Below are 13,848 nucleotides of genomic sequence, written 5' to 3'. Positions count from 1 at the left end.
TTCTCACTCAGAATTTTAAATATATCGTGCCACTGCCTTCTCGCCTCCATAGTGGCTGCTGAGTAGTCACTACTTAGTCTTATGCTGTTTCCTTTGTATGTGGTGAATTGCTTTTCTCTTGCTGCTTTCAGAACTTGCTCCTTCTCTTCTGTGTTTGACAGTGTGATCAGTATATGTCTCGGAGTGGGTTTATTTGGATTTATTCTATTTGGGGTTCGCTGAGCATTTATGATTTGTGTATTTATGTTGTTTAGAAGATTTGGGAAGTTTTCCCCAACAATTTCTTTGAATACTCTTCCTAGACCTTTACCCTTTTCTTCCCCTTCTGGGACACCAATGAGTCTTATATTTGGACGTTTCATATTATCTATCATATCCCTGAGGTCCATTTCGATTTTTTCAATTTTTTTCCCCATTCTTTCTTTTATGCTTTCATTTTCCCTTCTGTCATCTTCGAGGTCACTGATTCGTTGTTCAACTTCCTCTAGTCTTGTGCTATGAGTGTCCAGAATCTTTTTAATTTGGTCAACAGTTTCTTTCATTTCCATAAGATCATCCATTTTTTTATTTAGTCTTGCAATGTCTTCTTTATGCTCTTCTAGGGTCTTCTTGATTTCCTTTGTCTCCCATACTATGGTCTCATTGTTCATCTTTAGTTCTTTGAGTAGCTGCTCTAGGTGCTGTGTCTCTTCTGATCTTTTGATTTGGGTGCTTGGGCTTGGGTTATCCATATCGTCTGGTTTTTTCATATGCTTTATAATTTTCTGTTGTTTTTGGCCTCGTGGCATTTGCTGAACTTGATAGGGTTCTTTTAGGATTTGTAGACCAATTGAAGTCCTTATCTCTAATTTATCAGATCTACAGCTTGGTGGAGTACACTTTCTCTAACTAACCAGCAGGTGGCATCCACGAGCCACCTGTTCTCCACAAGCCAGTTCTCCCCTGCTTAGCCTTTTTGGTGAGTGGGGGAGTGAGTCTTGTGGGGTCCAATTGGTGTACCAAGCTTGCGTGTGTAGTTGGTGTTGCCTGCCCTGTATATGGGGCGTGTTTCTGGGCAGTCAGGGAGGGGGGGGGTGGCTCTAACAATCAAATCTCCCTGGTGATCCTAGAGTTTTAAAGCTGCTGCAATAGTCTAATCCTTCAGTTCAGTCCTGCCACAGTTTGTCTCTGCTACTGACCCACAAGTCCTTGGTATTGGCGTATGGCTCCTGAGACTTGCAAGTGGGCCCCTCTTCCAGGCCGTGCACCCCGGGTCCTCTGTTGAGGGATGACTGTGCTATGTCCCAGGTGAGTGCCGTCCCCCCAGGGCAGTTCTGGGCTGCTGGGCTGTGTAGGGAGGCTCCCAGTCTGCTGAAATGATGGCTGAATAGGGCTTTGTTAATTCACACTGCTCTACCTTCCCAACTCTGGGACAATCAGCTGAAGTTGCAGGGAAGGCTAATGTCCACGCCTAGTTTTGTGGTGTGTGCCTGTTATTTGAAGCACTTCCGTCACACTGGGTTGTCTGGGGCAGTTCTGGGCTATGGGGCTGGCGATGGGCTGGAGTGTTTCCTGTCCACCAGGATGATGGCTGTGAGCGGACACCCCCCTTTTCTTGGGAAGTTGTGGTGTTTAGTGAATTTTCTCAGCCACTGGATTATTGCGTTTTGTCTCAGAGCTCTCCTAGTTCTGCTCTTGACTTGACCTGCCCAAATTGCAAGTCTTTGACGCTTTCTGTATTGGGCTTCTTAGAGTAATTGTTTTAGAAAAAGAAAAAAGGATTAAAAAAAAAAAAAAAAAAGGGCCCTCCTCAGAGATCTAATGGGTTATTGAAATGCTAAGAGACAAAGCAACCAGGGCCATTAAGGAAAGGTCCACAGGGCAGAGAGATCAGCTTTTCTTCAGGATTTGCATATGCGCCTCAGGGCCCTTCCCCTTTCTATGTTCACCAGAACTCCAAAAATCCTCCGCTTTTATTTTGGAGTTTTTCGTGTTGTTTTTTTCCTCTGTGCCTGTCTCCTCTCTGCTGGGCTGGCTGCTCTCAGATTCTCTGGTGTCTGGTCTCCGTCTATCTATGGTTGGAGTTTGGATCAGTAGAATGAGTTTCCGATAAGGGCTGCCACTGCAGTTCTCCCTTCTCCTTCCCGGAGCTGACAGCCCCTCCTCCCACGGGACTGAGCCTGGCAGGGAGGGGCGCGGGTCCCCTGGCTGCAAAAACTTACAGATTTCGCTGATCTCAGCAGTTCCTCATTTTCATGAGTGTTGTATGAAGTATGCCCAAAGTCAGATTGCTCTGTGGTGTCCAGTCCACGCAGTTCCTGGCTTTCTACCTACTTTCCTTCACTGGAGAAAGGCCATTGACTTCAGGAAAACCTCTGTTAGCTGGGGAGGCACATGGCTGGCGTCTGCTTGCTCCCAGGTTGCATTTCAAAATGGCATTCTCCAAAATGTCAGCACCAGCTTTCAACGGCCATCTTCAAAATGTGCCTCTCAGCTGCAGCATGTCAGGGGTCCACAACTCCAAGCGTCTCTGAGCTAAGCCAGCCTATATGTTTTTTATATGTATTACTTTTGGGGAAAAAGTATATATCAAATGGTACTAGTGGTCATCTGGGAAAATGGATTTATGATTACGTGAGGACTGCCTCATACATTTCTGTGTTGTTCGAACTGTAAAGTCAGAGAAATCAGTTTTTAGAAAGTCAATCAGCATGACCCTTCTCAAAAGTTCTTCTGGCTCTTTGACTTACTGGAACCTTCCTGATTTCCCTTTTCCAAAGGTTTATGGAGCTCTTCTTCCTTTCAGAGTTCACTACTACAGCACATCTATTTTTCCTTCCCTTCCTTAACTTTTGCAACAATTAATGAGCAAAGAAGTAATAAAATATTAACAAATAGGAAAAAAAAAGAATGGAATTGGGTATGTGTCCTTAATGAAAGCGATTTGGTGAACATCATTGGTCATCCATTCTGTGCCAGGTGATTGCCACACAAGGATGAATAAGACACGGTTCTTGTTTTTCAGAGAGTTCACAGTGAAGTCGGGAGTTGAGTTACACAGTTAATGATTATAAAACTGGATGATGGGTGCTAGTAGAGGACGGCATAGCATACAGTGAGAACAGAGTAGTTCTAGTAATTCATTTATTCAATACAGAGTAAGTGCCTTATCTGGCCAGGCACTGGGACAGAGCAGTGAACAGGACATCTTTAAGATCTTGTCCTTGTGGACCTTATGTGCAGCAAGGCAGAGAAGTAGACAAGTCATGAAAATCGTGGTCAGGGCAGTGAAGAAGAGCGAAAAGGCCGGAGTGAGCAACGTGAGTTAGGGCGTAGCCCTCAGGGAGGAGTGATGTGCATGAAGGAGGTAAAGACCGGATGCTAGTGTGCAAGAACTGTGAGGGTGGTGTGAGGAAGGGATATGGAAGAGGTGGAAACAGCTTTCTAGGCAGAGGGTCTAGCTGGTGCAAAGCACAGAGTTAGGGAACTGCTTCTGTCTGGGAAACCCCAGCCATTTGGGATGGCAGCGAGGCTGGGGTGGTGTTTCCCAGGCTCACTGCGGCCACCATGCTTAGGAGCCTGAATTGTATTGACTGGTGATTGACTGGCCTTGCAGGACTTTAAACTGGGAATGACTAGACTAGATGAGGGGTTTATCAAGTTTCCTCTGACACTGAGGCTAGATTGAAAGGGAAGGAGACGAGGGTCAGAGTGACCACCGGGTTGGCCACTGCATTGGCTTGGGAAGAGGTGGGGAGGGGAGGCCGTGTCAGAGAGGGTGGAATGAAGATATAAGACGTAGGGAATAGGAAGGAGGCTGTGCAGGCTAGAGGATCCTGACTAGAACAGGAGTTGAAAGAAATCAGTGTAGGAAATAAGTATTTGTTCATTTGAATCCAGATTTGTTTGATGCCACCTCAAGCTGTCCTTTCAAAAGTCACCAGTGACCTAAATGGCCAAACGCTGAACTTTTCTCTGCTCAACCTCTGTCTTTCCTATAGGACAACACATACCACAAACCCCCCTCAGGAACCACCTAGACTGCCGCCAGCAGTCCCTGGCCGGCTTGGCTGAGGCCTGAAGGCTGGACCGGGTCCTTTCTTGATTGCTGCCCATGTCATTTTAGCCCGTTGTGTGCTCTCTTCCTCATCTAGGGGTGCAGCGAGATGCAGTTTCCTCCCTTACTTGTCTCCTAAAGTCTAACAAACAGGCCCTTTACCCATTCAGGGTTTTATTGAGAATCACTACTAGGAAACTGATAAAGAAGCAAAGGAAACTGATAAAGAAGCAAAGGTTACAAAGTAACAAAGGTAAAGTAGCAAAGACAGTGAGGTAGCAAATTAACAGTAACAATGAGGCCAGCTTGGGGTCCTCCACAAGGCTCTGCCGCTTAAAAAGCCATTGTCCCTGATCCCTGACTCCTGCCCCCCACCCCCAATCAAGCTTCCTAATCCTTCTGTTATTCCGCAGGGTTGACTGTACTACGGAACCTCCTCTTCCCCACACCCCTTCTCCTCCTCACCTTTACGTGAAGGTCTCTCAGCCCAGTGCTAGACCTAAAGGTGTGTCAGGTCCTGAGGCCAAACCTGGATCATCCATTTCTGGGCCCACTTGGGTCATTTGCATCTTTTGAGGGACACGCCACATAATAGTTTTCCAGCCCTACATCATCATCATCTTCTTAAAGTATTTCTTTATAGAATCACCTTTGTCCCTTAGAAGTCTCCCACCCATCCCTCCATCATTAATTTGAGCTCCTTATTGGAGCAGAGCACTGTTCTTAGCACCAAGAATATAAAAGTAAAGCATCAGGGGACTCTCAGGTTTCCTCCGAGCACTCTCAGTGTTTTGCCTCTGGATCTGTTCTGGCACTGCCTCCTTCTGTCAGGCCCACTCCCTTTTTGCTGCACCCACACAATTTAAACTGATACCCATGCACCGGTGACCTCCATCCCAGCACTCTGCTACTTAACTTGCTGTGTGGCCTTGAGCAAGTTACCTAAACTCTCCTCATTGGTAAAATGGGAGTAATAATGTACTGATCTCAACAGTTGCTTTGAAGATGAAAATAAATAATACGTGTACAGTACTTGGTACATTAGCAGGAACACCTTAGATGCCATCACCACCACCACCACTGCCACTATTACTAATATTACTGTTATCACCACTGTCCCTCCTGCCCTTAAGAAATACATCAATCCCCCAGGAGTACTGGGGATTAAGTGAAATGAGAGAACAGGTTCTTATCTGGGTGAGAATAAATAAAATCCAGTTTGCTTGGGGTTGCTGTGCTGGCATTAGGGGACACTTCTGAATTGATGACAATTGAGCACAGTCTGGGAAGAATTCATGGGGAATGGCAAGTCTTAAACAGTAGATGGACCTAAATTGACAAAGAGAAGAATGAAGCTTGGACCCAAGCTGAATTGGAAGCGTCTTTGACCTTCTGTCTTGTCTGAGGGTTCTCAAGTTGGGGGCCGGGTGTTTCTCCATGGTAGGGGGAGAGAGCTATGCACTTTATGTGAGGATCTTCGAATCCATGTGCACACCAGGATGTATAAAATGCAAATGCACCCATATCCCTGTCCCCAGCAGCTCCAGGCCTGGCAGCGTTCAGATGGTGCTCTGGGGAGAGACTGCACTCTTTCTTTTGGCCTTTTTAAATGAGTGCATGGGCTCTGAAGATACAGTGGAGAACAAGAGGGGCACAGGCTCATCCCTCTTTTATTCTTTCCTTCTTTCATTCATTCTACAGTTCTCTGTTGAGTGCCAGTATGTGCCCGGCACTGTCCTAGGCACTAGGGATATAGCAATGAATCAGACAGACAGAAATCTCTGCCCTTATGGAGCTTACCTTGGGGGAAGGATGTTGGAGGGGGCAGTTAATAGTCCTTGATCACTGAATCTGGCTTCAGTTTCAGACCATCTGACATGGTATGATTTTAGCACCCCACTTCCCCAAACTCCTTATTACTTTAAATTCCATGCCTTGGGGTCATTCCCCTCCAGAAGTAAAACCCAGGGATGGAAAAGTCCTGTGATCTAGTGAAACCAGCAAAGCAGGTGTCAAGGAGAGGCAATCCTTTCCACTTTGGAGGTACTTCTTGAGAGAGGTGGGATCAGAATGAAATTGAGCCTGGGGAAGGGGAGAGGCTTTTATGTGTTGGGTTCAGGTGATGGCTGGGAAAGAGGAGTCGGGGGATAGTTTTCTTTGGTCGAGGGCTAGTTGCATTCCCTTCTGCTGTTTCTGGAAGCGCCAGCTCCCATACGGGGGAACCCCGGGAGCCGCAGGCTGTGAGCACTGAGAGACCTGCCCTATCGAGTCTTTGTGAGAAGTACTGAGGTCAAGAAAGCACCTCCTCTGAATGATTTGGGTTCTAGGTAGGATTGCCAGATAAAATACAGAATGCCCAGATAAATGTGAATGTCAGATAAACGAGTACTCTAATTTAGAATAAGTGTGTCCTGTGATTTGAGTTTCAGATAAGAAATCTGTTATTTTTATTTGCTAAATCTGGCAGTTGCATTCTAGGTGTTCCCAGATTAATAGAGGTGGTAAGGAAGATAGGGAAAGGGGGACAAAGACAATCCCAAATGATCATTTTTTTTTTAAAGGAAAATGAAAACTTGATACAGCAATATTGTGTTCACTTCCTAGTTCACCTGGCTATATGCTCCCCAAACTAAGACTGTCATTTGCCTGCTTTCCACTAAGAAACTTGACAGTGAAGTGTTAGAATGGGCTTCTTCCCCCATCTCTCTGCCTTTCAGCTTCCCAGTGAGAGCTGGTGGGAGGGGCAGTCTGCAGAGGGCCCTCCTGCCACAGGAAGCTTGAACTCGGGTGATACTCTCTGCCTTGTCCTCCTTTTCTGGTGCAGTGGAGCTGCAGGACAAGCAGAATCACTATGCCCCAAATCAGCATCATTTTCTTTCTTAGAAAAGGGAGGTGTCTGTGGGAGGAGGGGTGCAGTGGGGAGGTGGGTTTTCCTGCAGCCCCTGGACCACCCATTACCTGACAATGGCTTTTCTGCTACCATTTGGGTCTGGGAGTTATTGCTGCTGAATCATTGGAACTGAACCATTGATCAAGAAGTAACCATTTGTATTTTCCTCCTGGACTCATCTTAGGTTGTTGTTGAGGTATTATTTCTAGCAGTGCTTTTGGCACAAAAGGCAGATAGTAAATATTTTTGACTTTGTGGGTCATGTGGGCTCTGTCACAACTCTATTTCTGTAGGCAGAAGCAGCCATAGACAATATCTACATGAATAAGCATGGTTGTATCCAATGAAACTTCATTTATGGGCACTGAAATGTAAATTCTGTATAATTTACTCTTCTTTTGATTATTTTTCAACTATTTTTAGCTTGTGGGCCATACAAAAAAAGATGGGCCAGGTTTGGCCTGTGGGCCATAGTTTGTCAAGCTGGGTTCTGAGTCTCCAGCAGAGGACATTACGGAGATGAAGCCTTGTTCCTGGTTCCCCACACATGGGCCGAGTTGCTTCTTGCCGTGAGCTCATCGCTCATGTGTTGGTACAGTGACGCCCTGGACCAGGATCATAAACAGTGAGTTTTTGCATTTCACCTTCCTACAATACAGGTATAAGCCATGCCCCATAGTTTGCTGGAAAGAAAAAGTTTCTGTGTGGATTTGTAGATCTTCTTTAGAAAACGAGATCTAAATGGTCAAGTCTGCCTACCAAGTCAGTATTGTAATAATGTAGTTTATAATGATCATAGGTTACAATATTGAGAGTAATTTTGGGCTGATAAATAAACAACCAGTAGAATTTGGGGCAATTGCATGCCTATGCCCTGTTGTAATGCTCCCTTCAACATACAGTTATATATGTATGTGTTTAGTGTCATGTGTTTCTGAATGGAAAGATCAAATTAGGGTTGACTTTCTGTCACCAGTTAGAGTATAGCAGCATCTGAAACATGGATTAGGAGGCAGGGGCTTTCATTCCTGAGTATCCTGACGGATGGAAGCTCCGTGTTTTATGGGTAGAAGATGGGCTAGGCGAGGTGGACAATGGAATTACATCTCCCGCAGAAATCACTCCTGAACTGAGAATCAAGTTTGCACATGTGCCCTGTAGCATTCATTCTTGCCGAATGCTGGGAGACAGGTGGTTATTAGGTTATGTCAAAAGAGTGTTTGCTTTAACACACGATCCTTCTGCAGTAACCCAATAACGAAGGTGGAGGGAGAGAGGGAAGCAAGGTGGTGACCTGTATATTTCTGAAAGCTGGAAGCATCTGGAATCAAGGAAGCTTTGTGTGGTATTCACAGTCAGCTCTTAGGATTCTGCCCTTGTTTCAGCTCCACTGCACCATCCCTCACCCCAGCTCCAAGGCAAGTTCAAATCTCCACTAACACTGGGACTCTCTTGAGGTGTATCTTAGTGAGCAAGAGCAGCATCTGGGCTCAGACTGCTTGGCTCCTGGCCCACTATTTTCTTGCTCTTTGCCTTTGGAGAACTTACTTAATCTTTGTTTACTTAATTGTACAGTGGGGATGGTAATAACAGTACCTACCTCATAGGACTGTTGTAAGAGTAAAATGAGTTAATGTATATAAAGTGCTTAGAACCCTGCCTGGCTCATGAGTAGCATATAAATCTTTATTGTGGTTGTGGTTGTTGATGTTGTTAAGATAAAGGAGGAAGAAGTGGCTTTCTTTTCTCCTAACCTCATCCTGTGAGGTGGGTTATATTCAGCTCTGGTAGTTGGCAACTCAAAATAAGCTCACTGCTTACCACCTCTTCCCACCATCTCTCAAACAGAATAGCGAGATAGGTCAACATCGGAGGGAACGTGTCCTGGGTATTCTTTGCGAGGAATGGAGGAGGGCTTGCTCTGGCAGTGCCCAAGGTCCCGATGTCAGACCTGTCACTTGCTGGCTCTGGCGCCTCACCTCTCCCGAGCATGTCTCCTCATTTGGAAAATAGGCATAACCCGGAGGTGTCCCCACCTGGTTCACAGAACTGATGTCTTGGGGCCATCTAAGAAGATAGTGAAGGTGAAAAGGTCTTCTTCAAAGGGGGATTTTACTGTTGTTACCGTTACCGTCCCCTTCCTCAGGATCCTCAAGTGTTCCCGTGGTCTCTGGGTTCCCCTCCGTCTCCTGTGGGGCACAGGCTTGGTATGATGCCATGGATGTGGAAGCATGTGGTTCTTCTGTAAAGATTTTGATGTTCCACCTCCCTCTGCACTTTTTTTTAGTGGGATAATTGATATAATTTGAGTTTGAAGTTATGTAAGAATAACATTTTGACTTTGGGTAAGGATAGTATTTCTGAATCTAGTTCCTTTTCTTTCTTTTTTTCTTCTCCAAATTACACGCTTATCCTGGTAGGGTTCACAAGCACAGTCCAAGGCCAAGCTGTAGTCAGGTGATTTTTTTTACATTTGTTTTACTGTGATTGATCCAGATATTTTAGAAAATGAGCAATTTCATCACATTCCAGCCTCCATCCTAATGTTACCTTAAGTGCCTTCCTCTACCCCAATTTGGACTGAATAATGTGAAATTTACTTCCATATGCTTTATATGTATCTATAGCTTTTTCAGTTAAGGGCGGTTCTCTTATTAAAGAGTTTGAAAACTTTGCTGTGAGGTGTTCTTGGGCATCTGAAGGGGCTTCCTGCCGAGTAGCTGTGGTTGCTCTCTGGGATCCCAGGGCTTGGGGAAGCTCATCTCTTTGATTGTGACATTCGCAATAAATGGCACGGAGCTTGTTATCCTGGCTTGGGTCATCCCTGAGCCCCCTCCTCAGGGTCTTGCAAAGAGCAGCAGCCCCTCTTTACCACACCCTGATCAGAGTCAAACGAGAGAGGGTTTGGGGGAGGTGATAGAAGGGACCTGGGGACTTGATGCCTCTGCCCAGAGGATGAGGGAGTACAGTGGCTGCCTCCTGTGGAGGAACTGTCCTTGTCCCATGGTGGCGGAGGGTTTTTTTCCCCAAATATCACTCACGTTAACTTGGGTAAGATAATGTCAGATGAGCTTCCTGAGAGGGAAGAGCTCTTGAGACTCTGTGACTTGAAAATTATGCTTTGGGAAATAAACAATAAGGATATATCCCCACCCAACCCCCCCATCCCCCCCCCTCAAAAAAAAAAGAGGGGAAGGGGGTGTGGGAGGAACACATGCCAGGTAGCATTGTTTGTAATGAAAATGAGAACTCCTCCACTTTGCAAGCCGTGATTGTGTTGAGGGATGGGACTGGCTGTGGTTTCCCTAATCTGTATAAACTCCTTGAGGGCATGACTGAGTCTTTGCATCCCCAGAGCCGTTTGCTCCATAAATATATGCTGACATGATTTGAATTATAGATTTCCTTTCTTTGAGCTGGAGAGGATCGTTGAACTCTGACTTCCTCATTTTGTAGATAAAAAAGTGAAGTGCGGTCCCAGACAAACTTAAGTGACTTTCCAGATCTCATAAGCCAGTAATTGGCCAACGTGGAGCTCCATCCCCAGCTTCTCTCCCACGTGAGGGACATTTCTCACCACATCGGTTGCTCTCCTAATTAAATCATGGATAATGTTTTTGTCATACTTAATTTCCAGTTAGACTGTTTTGTGGATCAGTTTGCATTTAATGTTAAATCTAATGTTGGAATCATTAAAAAGTGAGATCCCCAGGGAGAGGAATAGATACTTATTCTGTGCCTGTTAAAAATAACAAGTATATGCCCTGTGTTAATACATGAAGCTTTTTATATGGAATGGGAAAAGTTGGAGAATGAAGAACACATAGGTGTTCAGATCAGATTTTGCATAGTCACAGTAACTGTTTTTGACAGGTATCATTTACTGCACCTTGTCCTGTGGCAAGTGCTTTAAGTTCATTATTTAATCCTCAAAATGACTTTGAGGTAAGCTTTATTATCCCCCTTCATAGATGAGGAGCCTGAGGTTTGAGAGATGAAGGTCTTGCCATCGGCAACTAGTTGACTAGGATTTGAATCCAGGCCAGTTTGATTTCAAAGTCTGCTCTCGACTAGACTGCAAGGTGTCCTCGGGTGCTCGACGCTTATAACCAGTAGAGCGCTGCCAGGGGTCTGCGTTTAAAGTTCATTTCAGTGTAAAGTGGTTGCAGCTGATGATAATTTGCTTTTAGGACTAGAACTGGGCCCTGAGATGACAAGCTGAGATGCTCTCACTGCGTTCAGAGGCTAAAGGGGCAGTTCCTCTGCAGGTGTGACTTCCTGCCCATGCTGTGTCTGAGGTCTGCCCGGGCACCTCCTGGAAGCTTCTCACAGTTAACATATCTGCTGTGGGCTTCCTTTGGACCGTGTATGTATCCTTTATGGGACATTGTTTTAGACTTTGTATTTCTTATGTTAATCTTATTTTTCATGTTTGACTACCCTGTGTTTAGTTAGAGTATAAAGAGTGTGGATTGGAGTCCCAGCTCTCTCTACTTACTACCTGTGTCCTTGGGCGAACCATTTAATCCCACCAAACCTCAGGTTACTGGTGAACCCCTTGGTGTAGCTGTGATGTTTCCTTGAGAGTACTTGAGTGTGGAAACTTTAGTAAAGAAGCTTCCCCTCTTGCTGTTTTTCTTTCCTTTCTCCTTTAGGGACAACTTCCATTTATTGCTTCGATGACTGGGTCAAGGAACACTCATTTTTTCTAGCTTTTGCTACTGGCTACTATTATTTATTCAGCCACTGTTTATGAGTGCATAATATCCCCAAAGCCCTGCTCTAGCAGCTGGGGATGCTGTTCAGAACAAGACACATGAAACATACTCCTCCCCTCTGACCCCCACTGCCCATGTCATGGAATTTACACTGTAGTGAACAAACAATACTAAACATAGTGGACACAGATACTGTGTACCAGTTCATTCATTCAGTCATTGATCACCCATTCATTCAACAAGCATTTTTGAACACTTTTTATGTACCCAGCACATACTAGACATGGGGCTTGTGAAATTGGATAAATTATTTCATCAGGAGAAAAAAGGTTTTGAGAAATAGATCCTTGTCTTGTGCTCTTTCATCTTAAACATTTTCACTTTTGGGGGTTAAATATTCATTTGAAGAAATACAAGCTTCTAAATATGCTTCTCTTCCTCATCCAGAAGAATTTTTTGTGTAGGGAGATGGACGTATGTTTGGATTTGGTGTGTGTTTGCATGAGTCTTAGACCAGTGGGTTTCCAGTATCCCTGGGCATAAGACTTGCCTGAGAGGCTGGTTCAGTTCACGTTATGGTGCCTCCCTCATTCTGATTCTGATTCATCTCAGCTTTAACTTGCAGTGCAGTTGAGTTGGATGCATGTGGTTTATGAACCACACTTGTGTGAAACTGTGTCAGATTCACACTGTTCTGAAAGAAAGTTTACTCACTTCGTAGATGTGAGGAGCAAACTATTTCCTGGAGTGGGGAGGGTTCTTGGAATTATAAGGTACAGTGGTTAGGATGGCACAATGCTTTGGAGGGAACAGATCTGAAGGCACATCTAACTCCCCCATCTTATAGCAGCCTACAGTCCTTGGGCAGGACATCCAGCTTCTCCAAGCATCCCTTTCTTCATCAGTGTGTCTTGCTGGGTGGAGGAGCTTCTGGTGGATGGTGCTGAGAGATGTGATCTGACATACCCAGGCAAAGTATAGGGCAGAGACTTGAGACTCTAGGGCTAGGTATTGCACTGTAGTAAAAAAAAAAGTGTATTGGTTTCCTAAATTCCAGATTCATCCTTTGAATGTGAGTTGAGCTGCTGTATCACTACCCTGTGACTCTTCTTTAACAACAAAAAATACTGTGACCACAATAAAGAATATCAATAAAGGAGGAAAAAATGTTCATCTACAAGCTTGCCATCCCGACACAACTGCTTTCATTTTTCCTTTTAGCCCTTGTCTGTATGTTGGCATATTTCTATATAGCTGTAATCATATGTAGACTCAATTTTGTATTCTGTTCTTTTCAGTAAACCTTAAGCAAATGTTTTCCAAATGGTTACATAGTCTTCAAGATGACTTTTAGTGGACTTACAATCTATCATCCCACAGGCTGGATTTACTTAACCCCATTATTCATCTGTTATTGGACATTTTGCTTTTTTCCCCTGCAATTTTGTGTTATTATAAATAATACTTCCAGATATGGCTTCTTTCTCATTGTGGATTATTTCCTTAGGGTGAATTCCCAGGAGTAAGATTTCTGGGTTAAAGGACACTAACATTTTTTTGGCTCAGAATGGATATTGCTGAATTGCTTTCCAAAATGGTTGTACCAGTTTACGATGCCACCAGTAGTACATGAATTAGCAGTTTTAACATCTTGTCATGCATTAGATATTGTAATTCTTACAGAGGCTTGGCTCATTTAATATGTACAAAATAGAGCCTCAGTGCTTAATTGGTGTATCTTTAATTAGATAAGGTTGAGTATGGCTTTATTTATTTATTATTATTAATGTTATTTTATTTTTTGCTTGCTTTCTTATGAATAGGACTTAGCTGTTTGAGATCACATTTTCTGTGTAGAATTTTTGGAAGTCAGATCTTTGAATTTTACAGTTAGAAAACAAACCAAACTAACAAAAAGCAAATCCAGATTCCATCTGTATAATAAATAGTTTGGACATATTTTATAGCTGGATTAGCTTTTTATGATCTTAATTTCCTTACAGGTCACAAGTTAATAGGGTGATATTTGGAGAGTAGAGGGGCTTTTCCTCTTCTTCCCACTAGATTCCATTTTGTTCTTTCCCTCCACTAACCGATTTCCTGTCTCCCCCCTCCCCTTTAAGCAGTGTTTTTGTCTGATTGGAGATACAAACATAAAAGGATCAGCTTTTTGTCATGAGCCTTTAACTTACAAAATGTAGGTT

The 13,848-nt window shown here is 44.2% G+C and overlaps 1 protein-coding gene across 4 annotated transcripts in view; it reads left to right on the top strand.

Moving 5' to 3' along the window:
* The window catches only part of TEAD1 (TEA domain transcription factor 1), a 279,289-nt gene that overhangs the window by 34,939 nt on the left and 230,502 nt on the right, over positions 1 to 13,848 (top strand). For 3 of the 4 annotated variants that reach the window (XM_037839921.1, XM_037839920.1, XM_037839919.1), the window contains exon 1: positions 3,218 to 3,299. The exons of the other annotated variant lie outside the window; for it this stretch is intronic. In XM_037839921.1, coding sequence (XP_037695849.1) covers positions 3,246 to 3,299 — 54 coding nt within the window. In that variant the 5' untranslated portion in view covers positions 3,218 to 3,245. Of the gene's footprint in view, positions 1 to 3,217; positions 3,300 to 13,848 lie in introns of those variants that run through there. 4 annotated transcript variants of the gene reach the window in all.

This window comes from Choloepus didactylus, chromosome 6 (genome assembly GCF_015220235.1).
Source record: "Choloepus didactylus isolate mChoDid1 chromosome 6, mChoDid1.pri, whole genome shotgun sequence".
NCBI classification, from domain to species: domain Eukaryota; kingdom Metazoa; phylum Chordata; class Mammalia; order Pilosa; family Megalonychidae; genus Choloepus; species Choloepus didactylus.
This window is presented reverse-complemented; position numbering and strand designations above follow the sequence as displayed.